Source organism: Camelina sativa, chromosome 3, assembly GCF_030686135.1.
Source record: "Camelina sativa cultivar CO46 ecotype springtype chromosome 3, ASM3068613v1".
NCBI classification, from domain to species: Eukaryota; Viridiplantae; Streptophyta; class Magnoliopsida; order Brassicales; family Brassicaceae; genus Camelina; species Camelina sativa.
This window is the reverse complement of record NC_141882.1, coordinates 25689005-25708157: the sequence shown is the minus strand read 5'-3', so window position 1 is coordinate 25708157 and position 19153 is coordinate 25689005. Positions and strand designations below refer to the sequence as shown.

The 19153-nt window shown below is 37.3% G+C and overlaps 5 protein-coding genes and 1 pseudogene across 15 annotated transcripts; 2 read left to right on the top strand and 4 right to left on the bottom strand.

The window, feature by feature from the left end:
- Positions 1–9292, top strand: part of LOC147947700 (F-box/kelch-repeat protein At4g39560-like) — a 31131-nt pseudogene extending 21839 nt beyond the window's left edge.
- Positions 9293–9821: 529 nt separating this feature from the next.
- On the bottom strand, positions 9822–11816 carry LOC104777728 (tRNA-specific adenosine deaminase TAD2). 8 transcript variants are annotated; one of them, XM_010502028.2, is made up of 8 exons: positions 11654–11816; positions 11148–11255; positions 11027–11064; positions 10828–10894; positions 10491–10650; positions 10305–10404; positions 10133–10236; positions 9822–10057 (listed from the first exon to the last, which is right to left on the bottom strand). In XM_010502028.2, the coding sequence occupies exons 2-8, from the start codon at positions 11211–11213 to the stop codon at positions 10014–10016; spliced, it is 579 nt and encodes a 192-aa protein (XP_010500330.1). In that variant the 5' UTR covers positions 11214–11255; positions 11654–11816; the 3' UTR covers positions 9822–10013. The 8 variants fall into 8 exon arrangements, 6 of the variants coding, with proteins under 6 accessions (XP_010500330.1, XP_087362913.1, XP_010500331.1 ...); XM_087506787.1 differs by having other exon boundaries at positions 11032–11064; positions 11654–11707; XM_010502029.2 differs by having other exon boundaries at positions 11545–11676.
- A 236-nt stretch (positions 11817–12052) lies between these two features.
- On the bottom strand, positions 12053–13411 carry LOC104777727 (uncharacterized). 3 transcript variants are annotated; one of them, XM_010502025.3, is made up of 6 exons: positions 13193–13411; positions 13027–13095; positions 12874–12949; positions 12728–12792; positions 12570–12632; positions 12053–12251 (listed from the first exon to the last, which is right to left on the bottom strand). In XM_010502025.3, exons 1-6 carry the CDS (start codon positions 13364–13366, stop codon positions 12207–12209), a joined length of 492 nt encoding a protein of 163 aa, XP_010500327.1. In that variant the 5' UTR covers positions 13367–13411; the 3' UTR covers positions 12053–12206. The 3 variants fall into 3 exon arrangements, with proteins under 3 accessions (XP_010500327.1, XP_010500328.1, XP_010500329.1); XM_010502026.3 differs by having other exon boundaries at positions 12053–12248; XM_010502027.3 differs by lacking the exon at positions 12053–12251 and having other exon boundaries at positions 12393–12632.
- A 79-nt stretch (positions 13412–13490) lies between these two features.
- On the top strand, positions 13491–15696 carry LOC104777726 (signal recognition particle 19 kDa protein). Of its 2 annotated transcripts, none has more exons than XM_010502023.3 (4): positions 13491–13659; positions 14074–14250; positions 14326–14425; positions 15381–15696. In XM_010502023.3, exons 2-4 carry the CDS (start codon positions 14074–14076, stop codon positions 15539–15541), a joined length of 438 nt encoding a protein of 145 aa, XP_010500325.1. In that variant the 5' UTR covers positions 13491–13659; the 3' UTR covers positions 15542–15696. The 2 variants fall into 2 exon arrangements, with proteins under 2 accessions (XP_010500325.1, XP_010500326.1); XM_010502024.3 differs by having other exon boundaries at positions 13518–13846.
- A 100-nt stretch (positions 15697–15796) lies between these two features.
- LOC104777725 (dolichol-phosphate mannose synthase subunit 3) lies at positions 15797–17574 on the bottom strand. The gene is made up of 4 exons (XM_010502021.3): positions 17398–17574; positions 16347–16453; positions 16148–16255; positions 15797–15993 (listed from the first exon to the last, which is right to left on the bottom strand). Exons 2-4 carry the CDS (start codon positions 16446–16448, stop codon positions 15934–15936), a joined length of 270 nt encoding a protein of 89 aa, XP_010500323.1. The 5' UTR covers positions 16449–16453; positions 17398–17574; the 3' UTR covers positions 15797–15933.
- A 234-nt stretch (positions 17575–17808) lies between these two features.
- Positions 17809–19080, bottom strand: LOC104777724 (1-Cys peroxiredoxin PER1). Its single transcript, XM_010502020.3, has 4 exons — positions 18805–19080; positions 18566–18714; positions 18329–18457; positions 17809–18241 (listed from the first exon to the last, which is right to left on the bottom strand). Exons 1-4 carry the CDS (start codon positions 18920–18922, stop codon positions 17987–17989), a joined length of 651 nt encoding a protein of 216 aa, XP_010500322.1. The 5' UTR covers positions 18923–19080; the 3' UTR covers positions 17809–17986.
- Positions 19081–19153: the final 73 nt, after the last annotated feature.

Below are 19153 nucleotides of genomic sequence, written 5' to 3'. Positions count from 1 at the left end.
TATGTGAACCTTTCTCTTATGGTGGATTAATTGTGTTGGATAGTAGAACTTGTTTGGCTAGTAGAACTTCTTGTATTTGTACTTGTGGAACCTTTCTCTTGTATTTCACGATTGTGGGTATATGAACTTTTTTTTTAGATATTGTTAGTTTGACAAATGACAAGATGTTTATCTAATAAGCAAAATATAACATAGCTAATTAATATAAGAAAAACAAAATCTGGGGTACAATAAAAATAATAATACAAAACAAATGCTATGAAACAATAAATAATAACAAAGATTAATTGCTATTATAAAATATACAATTGGAATAAAGAAAACACAATCTAAAAGAAAACTAATAAAGCATAAGGTAAAACCGCTTTGTAAAGTTCCATATCTATTATAACGGGCGCAGACATAGCGTTTGTCATAACGCTATGCTTTCCTGTTATAGCGTTTTCCGGACGCTATATATGTGACATTTTCAAGGCGATGAAGAGTGCGAAGATCAGTTGTCTGCAGTTGAGGGAGTTCCTATGTTTTCAAACCTCTTTCACAGGTCTAAGTTTTTGTTTTGCTTGAGGGCAAGCAAAGGCTAAGTCTGGGGGAGTTGATATATCATGGTTTTTACGGTTTTTAACCATGATATAAGTGTGCTGTTGAGTTTTTTCATTTGTTTCTAGAATTGTTTTTGAGTCTTTACAGGTTATTTAGGAATTTGGCACGGAAGGAGCAAAGTGGAGCTATTTGGATGACTTTGGAGCATTTTACAGAAAGAAAAGAACTTGGACTCGGATCAGAGTAGCAGCGTCGACCGGCACCGAAGGAGCATCGGTCGACACCTATGTTTATCCGACGAGAGAAAAAAGAAATTAGAAGTTTTACAATTTTACCCAAAGTTTTCCTAAATTGCAACACAAGTCTCTGACGTGTATTAGGACATATAAATAGTGCTTTTTGGGTTTTAGAAAACCCTTAAGTTATTTTCTAGCAGCTTTTTTTTTAGAGAGAGATATTGAGAGCTTTTGGGAGAGAAGGATCTGGATTCTTTGTGGAGAGAAAGATCTGAATTCTTTGTAGAGAGAAGATTTCTAAACTCCCTCTTTTCACTTTTAAAATCTATTGCATGTTATTCAGAATGATTTGTTCTTCATTAAACATGTCTGAGTAATTTGCTTGTTAGGTTTAGGGTTTTTCACAGGGTTTTTATAATTTATTAGATCTGTGATTTTTAGGGTTCTTAATCTTATATGATCTTCATATTTGGTTGTTCTTCACAATAGTTCTTGATTGATCACCTAGAATTATTATCTTAGGGAAATTAATTGATATGAGAATATAATTGTTTTCCTTATTAAAACCATTGATGAACAAAATTACTTTTTAAAAAGAGATTTGAATTAGTGGTTTTGTGAACTTATCTAAACCTGTTTTTAAAGCTGATTTTTAACTTAGAATTTTACAAAGAGATTTGGATTTTCTGGTTTTAAATTTAGATAATAATTGCAGTGAGAACTGAATTATTTTACCAAAAAGTTTAGAGTTCAAGATCTGATTTTTATTGCATTAACCCTAATTAATCTATTGATTTAATACTTCATAATTACCTGAGAAATTCCCTAAGCCTAACCTTTTGATTTTCTGAATTCACAACCCTTTGATTTAATATTTTGCATTATCTTCTTTTGTTTTTAATACAATTTAATCTGTTTAGCGTAATATCAAAAACTATATAATTTATTGTGTTTGATCTTGAGTCTCTGTGGATTCGACCCTAAGTACTACATTGATCTCTTGTTTGAGAGAGTAGCTCTAGGGTTAATTTGAGCATATCAAATTTTGGCGTCGTTGTCGGGGACTCTTTGATCTACCATTAGATTTGAGTTTTGTATTTCGTCTAAATTTTTCTTTTTATTTTCTACTTACACGCTTTTGTATCTTTTCTCTTGTGTATTTCAGGTACATGCCTAAGCCAAATACCAGGAAGAATCCTATTTGTCCAGTTGTTAAGCTTACAAACCAAGAGTTAGGACAACTAAAGTGTGATAACGCAAAAGCAGCCAAATCAGCAAAGATGGTCAACCCAATCATATTGAGACCAGATGCGGATGGTGCTTTGAGGGATCAAGAGGGCCACTTGCGAAATGAGCAGGGCCAAAAGCTTGATGCAGAAGGGAATGCTATTGTTGAAGATATTGTTGCCAATGAGCAGGCTGCTGGCGAGCAAGTTCTTATTGTTGACGAACAGGCCGATGGTGCCGACCGACGTCAACAGGGCATCGATCGACACCCCCTTCCTGCAGACTGACGTGGAGCTGCAAACCACGTCCAGAATCCAGTTCGAAGACAGGAGAACAGCCGAGACTTGATCAGGACCATTGCTTACTACAACCGGGCTGATCTTGTGTATGAGAACCGGTCTGCTATTGTTCCTCCTCCATTCCAGAGGAATGATTTTGAGTTGAAACCTGCTTACTTTCAACTAGTTGGGCAGAGACCTTTCTCTAATCTGCCCAATGAGAAGCCTTTGGACCACATAGAACATTTTGAGGATCTTGTAACCAGTATCAAGGCTAATGGAGTGACTGAGGATTACATCTTCTGCAAGTTTTTCCCTTACTCACTTGCAGGAGAGGCATCTCAGTGGTTGAAGCAGTTACCAGCTGGATCATTGACAAATTGGCATGACGTCAAGGTAGCCTTCCTTAATTATTTTTATGATGATGCTATGTCTGGTGAGTTGAGAGTGAAGCTGTCCTCTTTCAAGCAAAGACCAGGTGAAGCTTTCAAGGCAGCTTGGGTGAGATTCAACGCCTATTAGAGGAACTGTCCACACCATGGTTTTTCAAGGGTGCAACTGCTAAGCATATTTTTCAGAGGGATTGACTGGAACTTCAAGACAAGATTGCCAGAAGATGCAGAAGCTTTGATTGAGGATTTGGCTTCCAGCAATAGCACTAAGAGAGCAGATACTAAAAGGAAGAGATTGCATGAAGGATTTGATTCAAACCAGCTAGCTTCTGTTAATGCTAAGCTTGATTCAGTTCACAATCTCCTGGTTGGTAAGAAATCAGTTCACTTTGCTGCTGAAGTTGAATCATTTGAGCCACTACCTGAGTCTGGGAATGAAGAAGCAGATGTCAACTTTGTATATGGGAATCAGGGTCAGAGATTCGGTAATCAGCAAAGCAACAAGCCTTACAGTGGGAATTTTTTAGGGTACACTCCTAACCCAGATTACCAGAAGCAGCAACAGAACAATGGCTATACAAGAACCTATAGGAACTCATCTTATCAGTCTCCTCTTCCTAAGAGCTTTGTACTTGATTGCTCAATCTCAACAGGAAGGTTTGCACACTCACTTTGTGATCTAGGCTCTAGTATCAACTTGATGCCACATTATGTTGCTGTGAAACTACGGATGACAGAGTTCAAGCAAACTCAAATTGCTCTTATCTTAGCTGATAGATCCAAAAGAATTCCTGAAGGTGTTTTAGAGGATATTCCAATTAAGGTTGGAAACTTCATGATTCCCACTGACTTTGTGGTGCTGAAGTATGATAAAGAGCCTAGTGATCCTCTCATCTTAGGAAGATCTTTCTTGGCAACAGCTGGTGCAATCATAGATGTGCAGAAGGGACACATAACACTGAATGTGGAATGTTTGAATCTGAACTTTGAGATGGATAAGCTGAGGAGAGCTCCTACTATTGATGGACAAACTTTTTCTGTTGAAAAAGTTTCTGCTACACGAGCAACAGGTTCAGTATCGATCGATGCTCCATTAGCATCGGTCAACACCCCTCCACATCCGAGCCTGCACTTGTCCACAACTGATGCTCCAACTAAGAAAACTGCTCCCAAACAGAAACCTCCCCACTCCACACTCCAGAGTCCTCAGGTAAGGCCAAGGTACACATCCTCTGCACCTAAACCCCCTCCTATCATCAACAAGGCTTTCAAAAGTACAAAAACTGTTTTGCAGTTAACCAAGCCACGAGATTATCGTAGAGCGCTTGTTTCTTCTTTTGATGGTTTTGCAGGACATAAAAGAAGCAAACCCATCCCAAAATCCCGCCCTGGTACTATTCCTCATGTCCTTGGTAGACCTCACTCTTCTACTGCTTATACACCATCTTGGATGAAGAGGTCATGCTATGGGAGGCATTCACTGCCACGTTCTGATCCACCTGATGCCTGAGCTTCAACGCAGTCCAACTAATGACTGAAAACAAGCGCTAAGTGGGAGGCAACCCACTTCTAGGTTTTTCTTTTCCTTTTGAGTCATTTTTCTTCTTGCATTCAGTCAGTTTTTGTTTGAAATTTGTGTGAACTTATGAATTATCTATCTATCATGTTGCTTTTAACTTGTGTTTGTTTTTGAGTGCTTCTTAACAAAACTAACATCAAAAGGACTGATCCAAGAACACAACTAACTGCAACTAAGGAGTTTCGGCCAAATTCACTGTTCGTCGAGGGTGTCGATCATCACCACTCTGGCATCGGTCGGCACCATAGGGTAACCCGAGGAAATTCATCTTTTCATTCAAATTTTTCAACACAATTTTTGTTTCTTTACCCTTCCCTTGCTTGAAAACACTGGGGACAGTGTCGTTTAAGTCTGGGGAGTTAGTACTAACTACTAACTTAGTTTTGGGTTTTTAGTGTGTCAAAACCGATTTTTGTTTTTATTGAGTCAAATTTTTCAAAATTTTGGAATTATGATCTCTAACTAATGACTACTGTTCTTTGGCTAACACTCTAATGACTCTTGACTATGCTTGACCTCAGAACTGAAGTGTGGAAAAGACTATGAGCTGTATCAAAAATCCTGAAAGCCCTTATTCAAAGGATATCTAATTAAACTAACGTTGTCTCAACTTTTATCAGGATTTTAACCGGACTTAATCTCTTACTTTGGGGTTGGAAATCAGTGGACTAAACTTCTTTTTCAGGCCATACAAGACAGTGCAATTTTTCAAAGTATGTTTCCTCTCTCTCTCTTCCCTTTAGTGTTTTGTGAAAAAAAAAGAGAGAAAGATCAGAAAAAAAAAAAAAAAAGAGGAAGAATAAAAGATGAGATGATTTTGATCAGTTTAGAGAGGTAGGTAAATTACCTGTGACCTCATTATTCTATTCTTGAATCAAATGATCACACAAAGCTTGGAAGCGAGGGATAGGTAAATTACCAATGACCCCGGTATTCGCTTACATCTTTGATTTGAAAGAGAAAAAAAAAACAAGAAGAGAAAGTTAGGAGAAAAAACTCATTAGAAGTGAGAAAAGGGAGAGGAAAAGAGATGTATGAAGAATGTCTTGGCCTGAAGAGAGTCCATATGCCACTGATCGATACACCAAGGTAAGACTCACCTTTACTTGCTTTAATTTATGTAATGAGATGACAATGGTGAGACTAGAGATTCCAGAGGATTGTGGGATTTGAGTAAGGAATGTTGATGCTTTTCAAATGACAAAGTATATGAAACAAGTTCTTGAGAGTCAAGGCGATGAAGAGTGCGAAGATCAGGTTTCTGCAGTTGAGGGAGTTCATATGTTTTCAAACCTCTTTCACAGGTCTAAGTTTCTGTTTTGCTTGAGGGCAAGCAAAGGCTAAGTCTGGGGGAGTTGATATATTATGGTTTTTACGGTTTTTAACCAGGATATAAGTGTGCTTTTTGAGTCTTTTCATTTGTTTCTAGGATTGTTTTTGAGTCTTTACAGGTTATTTAGGAATTTGGCACGGAAGGAGCAAAGTGGAGCAATTTGGATGACTTTCGAGCATTTTACAAAAGGAAAAGAACTTAGACTCGGATCAGAGTAGCAGCGTCGACCGGCACCGAAGGAGAAATTGGAAGTTTTACAATTTTACCCAAAGTTTTCCTAAATTGCAACACAACTCCTTGACGTGTTTTAGGACATGTAAATAGTGTTTTTGGGTTTTAGAAAACCCCTAAGTTATTTTCTAGCAGCTTTTTTTTTTAGAGAGAGATATTGAGAGCTTTTGGGAGAGAAGGATCTGAATTCTTTGTAGAGAGAAGATTTCTAAACTCCCTCTTTTTACTTTTAATATCTATTGCATGTTATTCAGAATGATTTGTTCTTCATTAAACATATCTGAGTAATTTGTTTGTTAGGTTTAGAGTTTTTTACAGGGTTTTTATGACTTATTAGATCTGTGATTTTTAAGGTTCTTAATCTTTTATGATCTTCATCTTTGGTTGTTCTTCACAATAGTTCTTGATTGATCACCTAGAATTATTATCTTAGGAAAATTAATTGATATGAGAATATAATTGTTTTCCTGATTAAAACCATTGATGAACAAAATTACTTTTTACAAAGAGATTTGAATTAGTAATTTTGTGAACTTATCTAAACATGTTATTAAAGCTGATTTTTAACTTAGAATTTTACAAAGAGATTTGGATTTTCTGGTTTTAAATTTAGATAATAATTGCAGTGAGAACTGAATTATTTTACCAAAAAGTTTAGAGTTCTAGATCTGATTTTTATTGCATTAACCCTAATTAATCTATTGATTTAATACTTCATAATTACCTGAGAAATTCCCTAAGCCTAACCTTTTGATTTTCTGAATTCACAACCCTTTGATTTAATATTTTGCATTGTCTTCTTTTGTGTTTAATACAATTTAATCTGTTTAGCGTAATATCAAAAATTCTATAATTTATTGTGTTTGATCTTGAGTCTCTGTGGATTCGACCCCTAAGTACTACATTGATCTCTTGTTTGAGAGAGTAGCTCTAGGGCTAATTTGAGCATATTAGGAACTACAACACTTGGCTTGGAATTTAGAAGAACAAAGATACAAAAGCTAATAGGGTATAGCGACAACAGCCATAATGTCGATGAAGATGACGGCAAGAGTACTGCTGGACACATTTTCTATCTAGGAGAGAGTCAGATACTTGGTCTTCACAAAAGCAGGATGTTGTAGCTCTTTCTTCGTGTGAGGCCGAGTTCATGGCCGGAACTGAGGCTGCAAAACAAGCGATTTGGTTGCAGGAATTTCTTAGTGAAATCACCAGAGCTCCAAGCGAGAAGTTCATAATACGAGTTGATAATCGATCTGCAATTGCTTTGACAAAGAATCTTGTGTTTCATTGTGACACTCCGGTTTCAGAGTTTAAAATAATTGATTTGGCCACCTATGTCACCAAAGTGCACTTATCTTTTCGGTCAAGGGTCTTGAGAGAACTCCAGAGTTAAGCGTGCTTGAGCTGGAGTAGTCTCAGGATGGGTGACCTTCCGGGAAGTGATTGTCGGAACTGTGCGAGTGAGGACAAAACACAGGAAAATATCATGTCGTGATTTGTAGGGATGGTAATAAGTCTTTAAAGCCTCCCAGACGTAGCAAACCGGCCGTTGGATATGGATGGGCTCACAGGCCTAGTGAGAGGCCGTGAGGCCCAATAAGGAAAGTGGGCCCATGGACTGGGATTGGACATGGGCCCCACTGAGAGGTGGCAGTCAGGGCGTTACATTCATGGTCGTAGTAAACACATACACAAGCGATATCATTTTATTAGAGAGTGTGTTGAAAAGGGCCAAATTGAGGTTGAGCATGTTCCTAGAGGTGACATATTGACAAAGGCACTTGGAAGAAATAAGTTCAAAGAGATGAGAGATCTCATTGGTGTTGAAGATTTGAAGAAAAGTGAGTTCAAGCTTAAAGGGGAGAATATTGGTTTAGACTTGAAGATTTGGTTTGTCCTAAACCTATTTGGAGTACGATTCCTAGAGAGATTAGGATTGGTGGATGTCTAGGAGTTATCTAAACATACATTACCAAATAGGATTAGGATTAGATGGTTTTGGTTTTATATATAAAGAGATGCCATTGTTGCATAGAACAGAAGAGTTTTGTGTGAGAGATTTGAGAGAGATTGAGAGTTTAATTTTTGAGAGATTTTCTTAAGCTAATAAAGTGAGTTGTACTTTAACAATCTTGTTTCTAAATTTAACAATCACAAACTATAGCATGCGTGTGGACCGGAGCTCCTCCTCCTCCTCCACAGTTGGTTGCCAAGACAACAATTCCATGAACTAGGTTAGAGAGTTTTGGTCCAAATACTCAAACTTGAAGCTCTTTAACTAGCCCTAGCGCGGAGATACGCAATGAACGTGTAGCTGAACTAAAAAGCTTTGGACTTGAAGGAAAAGTCTACCTCTTTGGTGATAAGTCTCACCTCTTTGATGATAAGGATGGTGCACTGTACAATAGTCTTTGTGTGATAGACAACATCTTGATATTTGAGTTAATTAACAAAAATGTCATGAACAGTAAAAAAAATTAGTCAAAATGCCACTTTTTCCCTTTCTTTTCCACAATGCCACAACCTTTACATAAAAGACATAAATGTCCCTCGATGAACACTATGCTGCTGATAAACAAGATACGGATGATGGACAAGATGCAGATGATGGACAAGATGTGGATGATAGACAAAATAAGGATGATGGACAAGATGTGAATGATGGACAAGATGTCAATGATCAACAAGATGCAGATCATAGACAATATGCGGATGATAGACAAGATGCGAATGATGAAAAAGATGTTGATGATGGACAAGATGCGAATGATGGACAAGATGTGGATGATGGACAAGATGTGGATGATGGTCCACCCTAATCCACATCATCTTTTGGTCCACCCTCATCCACATCATCTTCTTTTGGTTCATCACCTTCTTTTGGTCCATCACCCTTTTTTAGTACATCATTATCCATATCTTCTTTTGATCCACCATCTTTTTTTGGTCCACCATCACGACACTTTACTCTTTTTGTCTAATTATATTTCATAGAAAATTTATGTTTAATAATATGGATAACTAATTTGAACTCGTGGACAACTTCGTTAATATAATTCTCATAGACAAGTTATAAAAATGATTTCGTGGACAAGTTTATGACTTACTCCAATAACTTGTCCATCAGATCTCGTCCACGACAATCACTCTCTTTCATATAAGAGTATTTTCTTCTTTTAATCATATATGAACAGTACAAATGTGGTATTTTTAGAAAGATCAAGGAAACGTGGCATTTTCCAAAACTTTTATAAAAAATGTGGCATTTTTGGCAAAAATCCCTTGATATTTTCGTTTAACATACGGTTCAGTGGTATGACTATAAGGTAAAATTTTGGAACAGAGTGAAGGGTCTTCAAGTTTTGCCTGAACAATTACGGAATGGATTTGAATGTTTGCCTACTTTCCTCAACCGTGAGGGTTGGCATTGTAAAATGGTTGATTACGGTGGGAAAATGGCGGTTTTGTAGGTTGAGGAGTGTGATGGCTCTCAAGAAAATTTGATTTGGTGGTGTGCGGAGATTATTGAGCTTGAAAGACGCCATGGAGATTAGATTTGGGACAAGTTTTGAGTGGTTTGATTAGGCCTAGGTTTGATGTTGTTCTTTAAGTCCCCAAATCATGTCGCTTGTTGAATGCGAATGCTCTTTCTGCTACTATTTGATGCGGCTTGGAACAGTTACTGTGGATGCAATATTCATTGTTTGAGGGTTTTTTTTTTGTGTTTAATTGTTTCTCAGTAGTACGTGAAGTCGTGAAGTGACCATGAAGATTGATTGTTTACTGTTTTTAGCAGATGCGGTTGGTATTTTGTTTACGTAGTCCAAAATCTATTCGCAGATATAATTAGAGAACCAGAGTTTTTAATTAACCTCTAGAGGGTTCAATCAAGTTTCATTCTCAACTGTCTAAACATATATGAACAGTACAAATTGTATAAAATACACACACTAGATGTAAGTTGAAATTTTCGAATTATGAGGAAATGCATTTACTCGATTTTGAAAATTGTATCTCTTATAATTTCATGTGCAAAAAGTAGCAAAACCATAAGGAGAATCATTGAAAACTTACAAACAATCAAACAAAAAGTAAACGGTATATGGGACTGAAAGCTAAAATGGGCAATGTTCTATAGAGCAACCTTCAATGCAGAGTCCTATGAACGCCAATATCTGCAACATGTTAACCTCAAGTCCTCTCTCTTTGAACTACCGGGCGGTTTGGTTTTGGGGCTATAACGGGGAAAAAAAAACTTATGGAGATGTTTCGTAAGAAATAGAGTTATAAGTAAAGATGAGACTGGTTACCATTGGGATTGCCTTGCTCATAGAAACATTTGAAAAGAGAGACAGCTTCTTCTGCCATTATTCCTCCTCTGCACTTGTACCCTTTGCCTCCTTGAGCTTCTTCCCTATAAACAACAGAATTCAATTAATAAGGCATCTCTTTATAAGACTGTAGTGTGATCGTAGAACCTACAGAATATCTGACTGCTGAGAACTGCCTAAGTGAAGCGACAAAATGGAACCACATCCCCCAAATTTATCATTTGCACATCCATAATACACTTCTTTTATACCTTCAGTTAAGAGCAGAGCATATCATTTTCTCATCAGAAACAAAACAAAACAATAAATGTCTAAATTCAACTTAAGGAATTCATACCAAGAAACGATAAGGCCGATGCACACATTATGCAAGGTTCGCATGTTACGTAAAGAGTGCATTTCGAGAATTTCTCAGCGACTTGTGAAGGTGAGAGTCCATTTTTCTGCCATTGTCCGACAAGTTGATCAATTGCTTCCATCTCTGCATGTCTTGTGGCCTGTTCAAACAAAAATGTAACGGTAACAATCATATGTTTCTTGTATAACTCAATAAATTAAGCCAGAGAGGGATAGTGAAAGATAGACAATCTAATATATAACTGAAGAAACTAGCTTATAGCTAGAACAGATAGAAATTTTCAAGCCTAGTTACTTCTGGAAGTTTGAATGATTACATTTCGTGTCTCATTTGTTCGGTTTCTCCCTGAAGCAATGACCTTACCATCCTCAAGAATAACACATCTGATCCACACAAACCAGAAAAAGAAAAAAAGAAAAAGAATAATGAAAAGAAGCATTAGTTCTCTAATATGACCACTGATGATATTTGTAAGAAACACAAATTGGGATGAAGCAAAGGCAAAAATAAGAGACCCCACGGGAACTTCAAGAGCCTCCAGAGCAAGTTTAGCCTGCAATCAAGGGAAATCAACCACCATAACTCTAAAAGAAACAAACTTTTGCAGTATTACAGAACCAATACTAGTGTTATTACCTGGTGCAGAGCAAATCCCATATAAATATGAGAATCCTCACAATGATCCTCTTCTACTGGTGTCATAACTTTAGACTCGGCTTCACCAGAGTTAGTGACTAACAAAACCTGATAAGATTCAAAAAGCTTTTATTAGCGCTAAATAGAGGATGGTCTCTTTGGCATATCCATTCCAAAGAGCCCAAACTCTTTTATTTATTACTCCCAGTGTTCTCAATTTATATATGTCTACGAAAATCGAAACTAGACAAATACAACACATGTAACAGAGAACTGTTAGGACTAAAACTAATCACGTTATGCTCTCAGGGATCGAAAAGAAAACAACATTTGTGCTTTGAACAGAAAGCCTATAAGCAATGAACAATGAACATAAGAGATTAAGAGTCACAGAGACCAACAAGAAAGGTATGGTTTTGAGACTGTATGTAATAGAACTGGAACTGTGATTAAATCTGGAGGAATCAAAGAATCCAAGGAAAGAAGATACAAAGAAATTATCTAACCAGGAAAAAAACCAAGACAAATTCACCCCAACGAGCAACGGAGCTATCGTCTCTGTTCTGTAGAAAATGATGTCGTTTTGTGGATATTAAACTAATACCCTGAAACGACGTCGTTTACGAAGATCAAAAGTTTCGGAAAAGGTATGAGTCCTCGAATCTCGATGATGAACATTAAACTTGCTTTAGGGTTTATAATTTTGGTTTATTCCTGTCCGATTTAGTTTTCGAGTTAAAAGCCAAACCAAACCAAACCGAGAAACCTTAATCCGACTTATTCACTAGTTTGGTGCATCTATAATTCCGAACCAAATTTCGAAATTCCGGTTTGGGTAACCCTGATCTGGATTACTCAAAGCCCAATTACACTGGAATATTCATGGGATAGAGCCAAAGACTGAATTGTACAAGTCCCCAATAAATTCACAGTGGATGATGAATAAGTGATTTGTTTGTCTACAAGTGTCAACATACACACACATCAATTTTATGTTAAAACATTATCAATACACAGGTCTGCAAGTGACAAATATAGAGGGAAAGAGGAATGGTTCCATCATACAGTAGTTTCACACTCTGACATGTCCCAGGGATTTGCCTTCTTAACAGAACAACAAAAAAGAAAAAGATCAAGCATGTTGTATATAATGCATCACCACATAGCTTCCAAGTTTGGATGACGAAACGACAGGCCAAAATTGACAAAGAAGAGGGAGAAGAAAAAACACATTTGAAAGCCATGTAAAAAGGAACCAACTCTCTGAATATGGAGAAGATATATAGTGTTAAGAAAACTCATTCATGCCACTCGATCTTAGATATGTTAGAATCATTCACTAATTATCCGCAGATAAAATGGTAGAACACAAAGAGGAGAAACAAACTAAAGAAACAGCTAAACCGGCTATGTTGCTCTTACAGGTTTTGGCATTGTGTAACCAAGATCAATCAGCTTTCTAATCAACACTTTCTCAGCTTTTGCCTACACAACACAACACAACACAAACGAGTATTATCTAAATAAAGCTTGTTTCTTTCTCATTTCTATAAGACAAAAGCAAAAGCGAAAGAACAAACCTCGAGCAAGGGATTGTTCTTAGGGATGTTGCAAGCCAGTATTATATTGAGTCCAGTCTTCAACACTAGACAACACACAAAAAAACAGAGAATTTATAACAAGAAAGAGAAGGATTTGAAATTGCAATCATAAAGATTCTCCTAACCTAATCTACGCGCAATGCCAGATCCAGTGTTATCAGATGATCCACCAAGTACTGAAGTAACACTCACGGTATTGCTCTGCCATAGAAACAAAACCAAAAAAATCCCAATATCAGACCACTGATAACCCTAATTGCAGCTTTTAAGAATCTCACCGGTCGTGTTGAAGCGGCTGCGTACAAATTCCCAAATTTGGCGGAGTTACAACCAAGCCATACATAAATCTACACAAAATTCCCAGATTAAGCTTTCGTTCCGATGAAGATCGAAGGCGGGAGAATTAGGTTAAAAAAAGAGCAAAGCTAAGTTACTGGCGGGAACCTGTTTCGCGAGACGGATGATCTGGAACTGGATAGTGACATCATCGAAAACTTCAGTGAAGCACAAGACTTTTACACCGTCTCCTTCACAGCTAACATCGCCGGAATCTCCGGTCTGGTCGGCGATATTCACCTGAGCAACGGAGCGAAGAACTTGGTCGTATTCAGTCTCCATCGTCTATGTAGTCCGAGACAGAGAGTAAAAGTCTGGTCCTCTCTTCTTATGAGAAATAAGCAAACCAAAAATCAATTTCAATTGTTTTCGGTTTAATCCGGTTTTAACGGTTCAAGACGGTATTAACTATTAAGTAAGTCAAAATAATTCCAAGGGTAAAAGAACGTAAAATCTTCTACTTCTCCTCGTCGTCTCCTTCGTTGCTCTTCTCCGGCTATACGATTTTTTCTGATCCGAGAGCAATCTCTCACTTCAAAAGCTTGATTTCCTTAATTTTCCGAATCTGATCACTGGTTCGTTTTTTATCTTCTATTTTTTTTTTTTTTTTGTTAAATTAAGCATCAATTGATCTTTCCTGGAGAAGAAAAATAGTTGTCTTCCTTCTTTCGCATATATACGATTTGGGGCCTCGATACTTGACAATTCCCAGCGAAATCGAAACAGATCTGTGTGATTCCTGTGTAATTAATCGCGTATGAGGTCGTGGGTTTCTAGATCTTTCAACTGTTAATTTCAGATTTCATTGAGAGCAGTTAACGATAATGTTTGTGGCCATGATGAACAGATTGGCCTTGTTAATGGCTGTAATTAAGATTGGCCTCTAGATTTTGGGTTTTGAAAGTTGCATTGATCTATTTGGTTCTGTTTCTTCTTGATGGATACTTTTTAGAGGTTTAAAGTTCGTGTTTTTTTCTTTATCTGTGTAGATGGATAGTGGAGCGCTCAACATCAAGAAATGGGTAGTGGTGTATCCAGTCTATATTAACTCAAAGAAAACTGTAGCTGAGGGGAGAAGAATCAGTGTGAGTCAAGCATGTGAGAATCCTAATTGTATTGAGATTAGTGATTGTTGCAAGCATTTGAAACTCCCTAGTGCTGTCGAGGTAATCCTCCCCATCCTATTAGATTAATGTGATAATCTCGTGTCGTTTTTGATTAGAGGTCTTACGGTATTTCAGATTGACAAAGCGTACCCGCGCGATTTCATGCAAGTAGGTAGAGTTAGAGTGCAGTTGAAAAGGGAGGATGGGACTTTACTCAATCCAGCCATTACTTCAAGTAAGACCTCAGATCTCCACTCGCCGTTGAACATTTGTTCCTTGTGTGTATTCTTATAATGTTTATCCCAATGATAAATTGAATAGAGCGTGCAGTTTTGTGTATCTGACTAGAACCCAGTTTTCATGGACCTAGAAAGCACGAACATGGAATCTGCTTTATTTTCTTTACTTGATCTTGTTTTGTTGTTAAGATCTCTCCTTGTGAATGGATGTGTCTAACCTTCCTGTGAATGGTTCCTGATACCAGCCTGCTTATTATCTAAATAGGAGTTGGGTTTCAACTTTGGTTTCTTATATGAGCTTTCGGACATTGTTTTGTGGTCTGCTCTTATTTGTGTCTGCTTTTTTTTATCTCATCATATCACCCTGATTCAAACTTCTTCATCGTTCTTCAAATTTGCCGTATCATCACCAATTTCAACCTTTGTGATCTGGAAGCTTCATTAGCTGTGTCAGTGATCCCTAAAGTTGTCATTTATGCTCAGAATCGTTCTTACCAGAATCTCGTATGGATAAACAAGTTATTATACATTATGTACATATAGATCATCTGCAAATAGTCTTAAGTTTTAGACGTTTATGTTTGTTATGATATTGTTATTGTTACTGGAATATCACATTATGCTAAGTTTATCTGATTATGTTTTTCATTTTTTGTCAGTTCATTTGTTATATTATGAATTTCTTAGGTTGGTATTGTTGCATATGATCACGGCAGATTCAGCTGCAGAATTAAGCTAGATAGAAAAAGTTAATTTTAAGCACTTTTTGGCTAATTGCAAGACCTATGATATGTTTGTGTTTGTGTATGCATTGACACTGTTGCATCCAAATTGCTGGACTTTTCTAACATACAGAATGAGTAATTATAGCTCAACATTGCACTTAAAGGGTCTACCTGCAAGTTGTTTCCTACAGACATATGATGTGCTCGTGTTGATTTATATTTGCAGGAAAGCAACTGATGCAGAAAATTGCAGAGTTGGTACCGAGACATCCAGAGAGAGTGAAGAAGCAGGAATCTCAGAAAGCGAAGAAGCAGGAACCTCAGGCCACAACTTCAACCTCTGGAACTTCTTCAAAGTCAGGCAAAGGTGGCAAGAAGAAGAGATAAACAAGCCCTATTTTCTTCCCCTGTCGTTTATTTTTCTCCTCGCATCAGATTCTATCTCTTAAACTTACTGAGAAGAACACAAAGGTGTTTGCAGGTGTAACAATGTTTCAAATAGAAGATAGTCTCTTCACCACTAAGCTATTTTGGTTTAATCACTCTGCTTGGTTTTTTGGCACCATCCATTAACATTAGACAAGAAAGAATGATTAACAAGGAACAGAAAGTATTAAAATTGTTATACTTTTGCGATAGGAGTTGGGATGCATAAGCTTATGCGTTTTACTTATCCTTGAGAAACACTGTTTAACATCAAATATCCAAACAGTACATTTAAGGTCTTTTGTCGATAACAAAAACTATTTCTGAATGTTGGTCGTTATAAGCCTTTTGTGTCAGTCCGATCCAACATCGACCCCTTTGTGCCTGAAGAATTCTTTGGCCTCTGTGATATCCTGCAACCAATGAAATAGGTAAAAGACACTAAATTAGCAATAAGATAAACGATGCCAACAATGAATAACGCTGGACTCTGATTATAAACCGAAATTCAGCAGAACGAAAATAAGACCAAGACCAAATTTGGCAAACAGCTTGACTCATAAGTACCATCTGCAACAGAACTGCTTCTTGGGGGCATGTAGGAAATTGCATTAGGCCGACTCCAACCATTAATAGACCATAGCATCCGAGGGATACAACAAAGTAGATTGGCAGCTGAACGGTAACATTACCCAATCAAACACAATCCTAATTTCAAATAAAATAGATAAATAAAAAAGCAGAACCAAAATTGTATGTTACTCACCAACCAAGTGTGGCTTCGAGGAACAATTGCAGCCTGCAAAAGACCAATCCAGAAGGCAGAGATTGCCACCAAGAGGCTCAAGATCTTTACTATATGCTTCATTTGTCCTTGAAGTAAAAGATTATGTAAAAAGAGTTTTTAGGTATAGCAGCAAAAAGAAATACAGATATGATCACAACATTCTCCTAGAAGTTGTAGAGCATGTAAAATAAATTAATCAACGAGCCTACTAAAAAAGAACTAGTAAATCAGTGAACTACTCAAAATTTCGTAATTATCATGATCAGCAGACAACCCTCAAGAGCAATCTATTACATCACAAACTCAAACCACATAAAAAGTATCGATCGTAGCAATGATTAGTTACTAGATGGAGTCTCAACAAAGCGAATGACTTTTCACGGTGCCATATGTTCACGGTTTCTAAACATCACAGGAAAAACAGATTGGCAAACTAGATTCTATCACAGTCTGAAACAGCTCAGGAAGTTTATACAACTCAAACCATCATACTAAATCCAGCGATCAATTGGTACCTCAACGACACTGACCTCTGACTGGGATAAACAAAAATGACTTGCCCAGTTAAGGAACTCAATTCATTAGAGAAACCTGAATCCTAAGTAATATGACCAGCTAAGAAATTTCATCCGACTTGTAACACCATAAACACAAGTTCCAATTTCTGATATGATTAGATCCTATTCGAACTGATACAAAATCAATAACTTCCCACAGTTCATCAAGCCAAACGTGAAGAACTCAAGCCTAAATCCCAAAGAATTATGTTAGCTTCCAAGATTTGAAATTCTCTAATGCTGATCATGTAAGTAACATCAGAGAAGGTAAAAAAAAAAAGAAAATAATAGTTCCTCGGAAGCTTATCACTGAATTATCTACACACAAAAAAAAATCACCGATTTCACGATAAATCCATGAGAAAGCCATTAGAAATTCGCAACAAATCGATCCAAATAGAGATGTTCCTTCCTCTACAGTAAATAAATCGATCCAACAAACAAAACAACTAAGACGAATAGAATATACTCACAGTTGATCGATGAGATCCTAATCGGCGAATCGATAAAATCCAGTTGGAGAAGATCGATCGGAGCGTGAAGAACAATACAAGTGGTCGCCGTCGACGACGATGAATCAGCGATCGTATAACAAACCGGTGAATATCCAAATTAACTTTAGAATATATAAACGGCGTCGTATAGTCTCCACTTTTATTTGATCCAGATTTCGGTTCATATACTATATCGGTTTGATACGGTTACAGATCGGTTATCTCTTTTAAATTCGAATTAAATCAAATTTGGAAATATAAATTGAAAGTGTTAGAATTTTCATAAACTCAATTCAATTTTCTAATATTTGATTTGTTTAATTCTTGACCAAAATGGAAGATTGAACATTCGGTTTTCTAATCCAATCCGACAAGTACTAAAACGTCGTATAATCATAAAACAAACTAGATTTTGTTTTATTAATACCAAGGTCTGTTACAACTAGTAGGTGCAAACACATCATGATAGACGTTACAAAACGTAATTATTTTCGTCGAACACGTAAAAAAGAGCCTGATATTACACAATACTTGTATTACGTTATTATTAGGCTTTTGTTTAGATCTTTCAAGAGACCTCAGTGTGACGCAGATATCCTTTCTTTGACGGAAGATCGGCGGTCTTGAAACCCTTTGGAAACATCTTTTTGGCTTCTTCGTCCGACACGGCAGGCGAAATCACAACTGGTTCATGCGGTTTCCAGTTAACCGGAGTGGCGATCTTGTTTTTGTGCTTGGACGCCATCAACAACGAGTCCAAAGCCCTCAGTACTTCGTCCATGTTACGTCCCGTGGTAGAGGGATACAAGAAACTCAACTTTATCTATATCCCACAAATCAAACATCAACCAATTAATGAAATCATACCTGCATACATACAAAATACTATGTGAGAATTGAGATTTATTACCTTACTATCAGGGCCGACAATATGAAGGGCACGAGAAGGTCCGTTATCGATTGGATCAATCATGTTAAGCTGAGGAATGATCTCTTTGTTCGGGTCTGCGATTATCGGGTACTTCACCTTGCTTCCGTGCTATATTACATATATGTCACAAATTAATCACAACCCAAAATATGATATCTAGCTAAGTAATCAAAGATTAATAGTTTTGGTATGCATGTGTATATTTATAAGTTATACCGCAAAGGCTTCGATATCTTTGATCCAGTCTTTGTGGGACTGTACGTCATCACAAGATAAACCAAGGAGCTTTACGCCTCTCTTCTCGAACTCATGAGCGTATTTGGCCATCGCACCGAGCTCCGTCGTGCATACCGGTGTGAAATCCCCTGTATATCCGTCGACAAAAATCAGATACTATGAAAACCGGACTAGACCGGTTGAATTAGGCCTAATCTATACACATTAAACGTATATACCGGGATGAGAGAAGAGGACGGTCCAAGAATCGGCAAAGTAGTCATGAAGCTTGAACTTGCCATTTGTCGTCTCCACTTCTAGGTTCGGCACCGTGTCTCCTAGTGTGATCCCTGGCATTTTATCGTTCTTGATGTAGAAATGACTATATATTCGTATTGATGTTAAAGGAAATTGAGTTGATGATCGGTTATATAGGAGATCACAAACTGGTTAGGTTCGGCGATCAAAAGTCAGAAAAAGAGAGAGAGAGAGACTTGATGATTTTCAAATGAGGTGCATGCATAAGTGTACCGCGTGGCATCTTTACGAATTGGGTTCACGCCACGTGTCTTGTACAATCTTCAGACT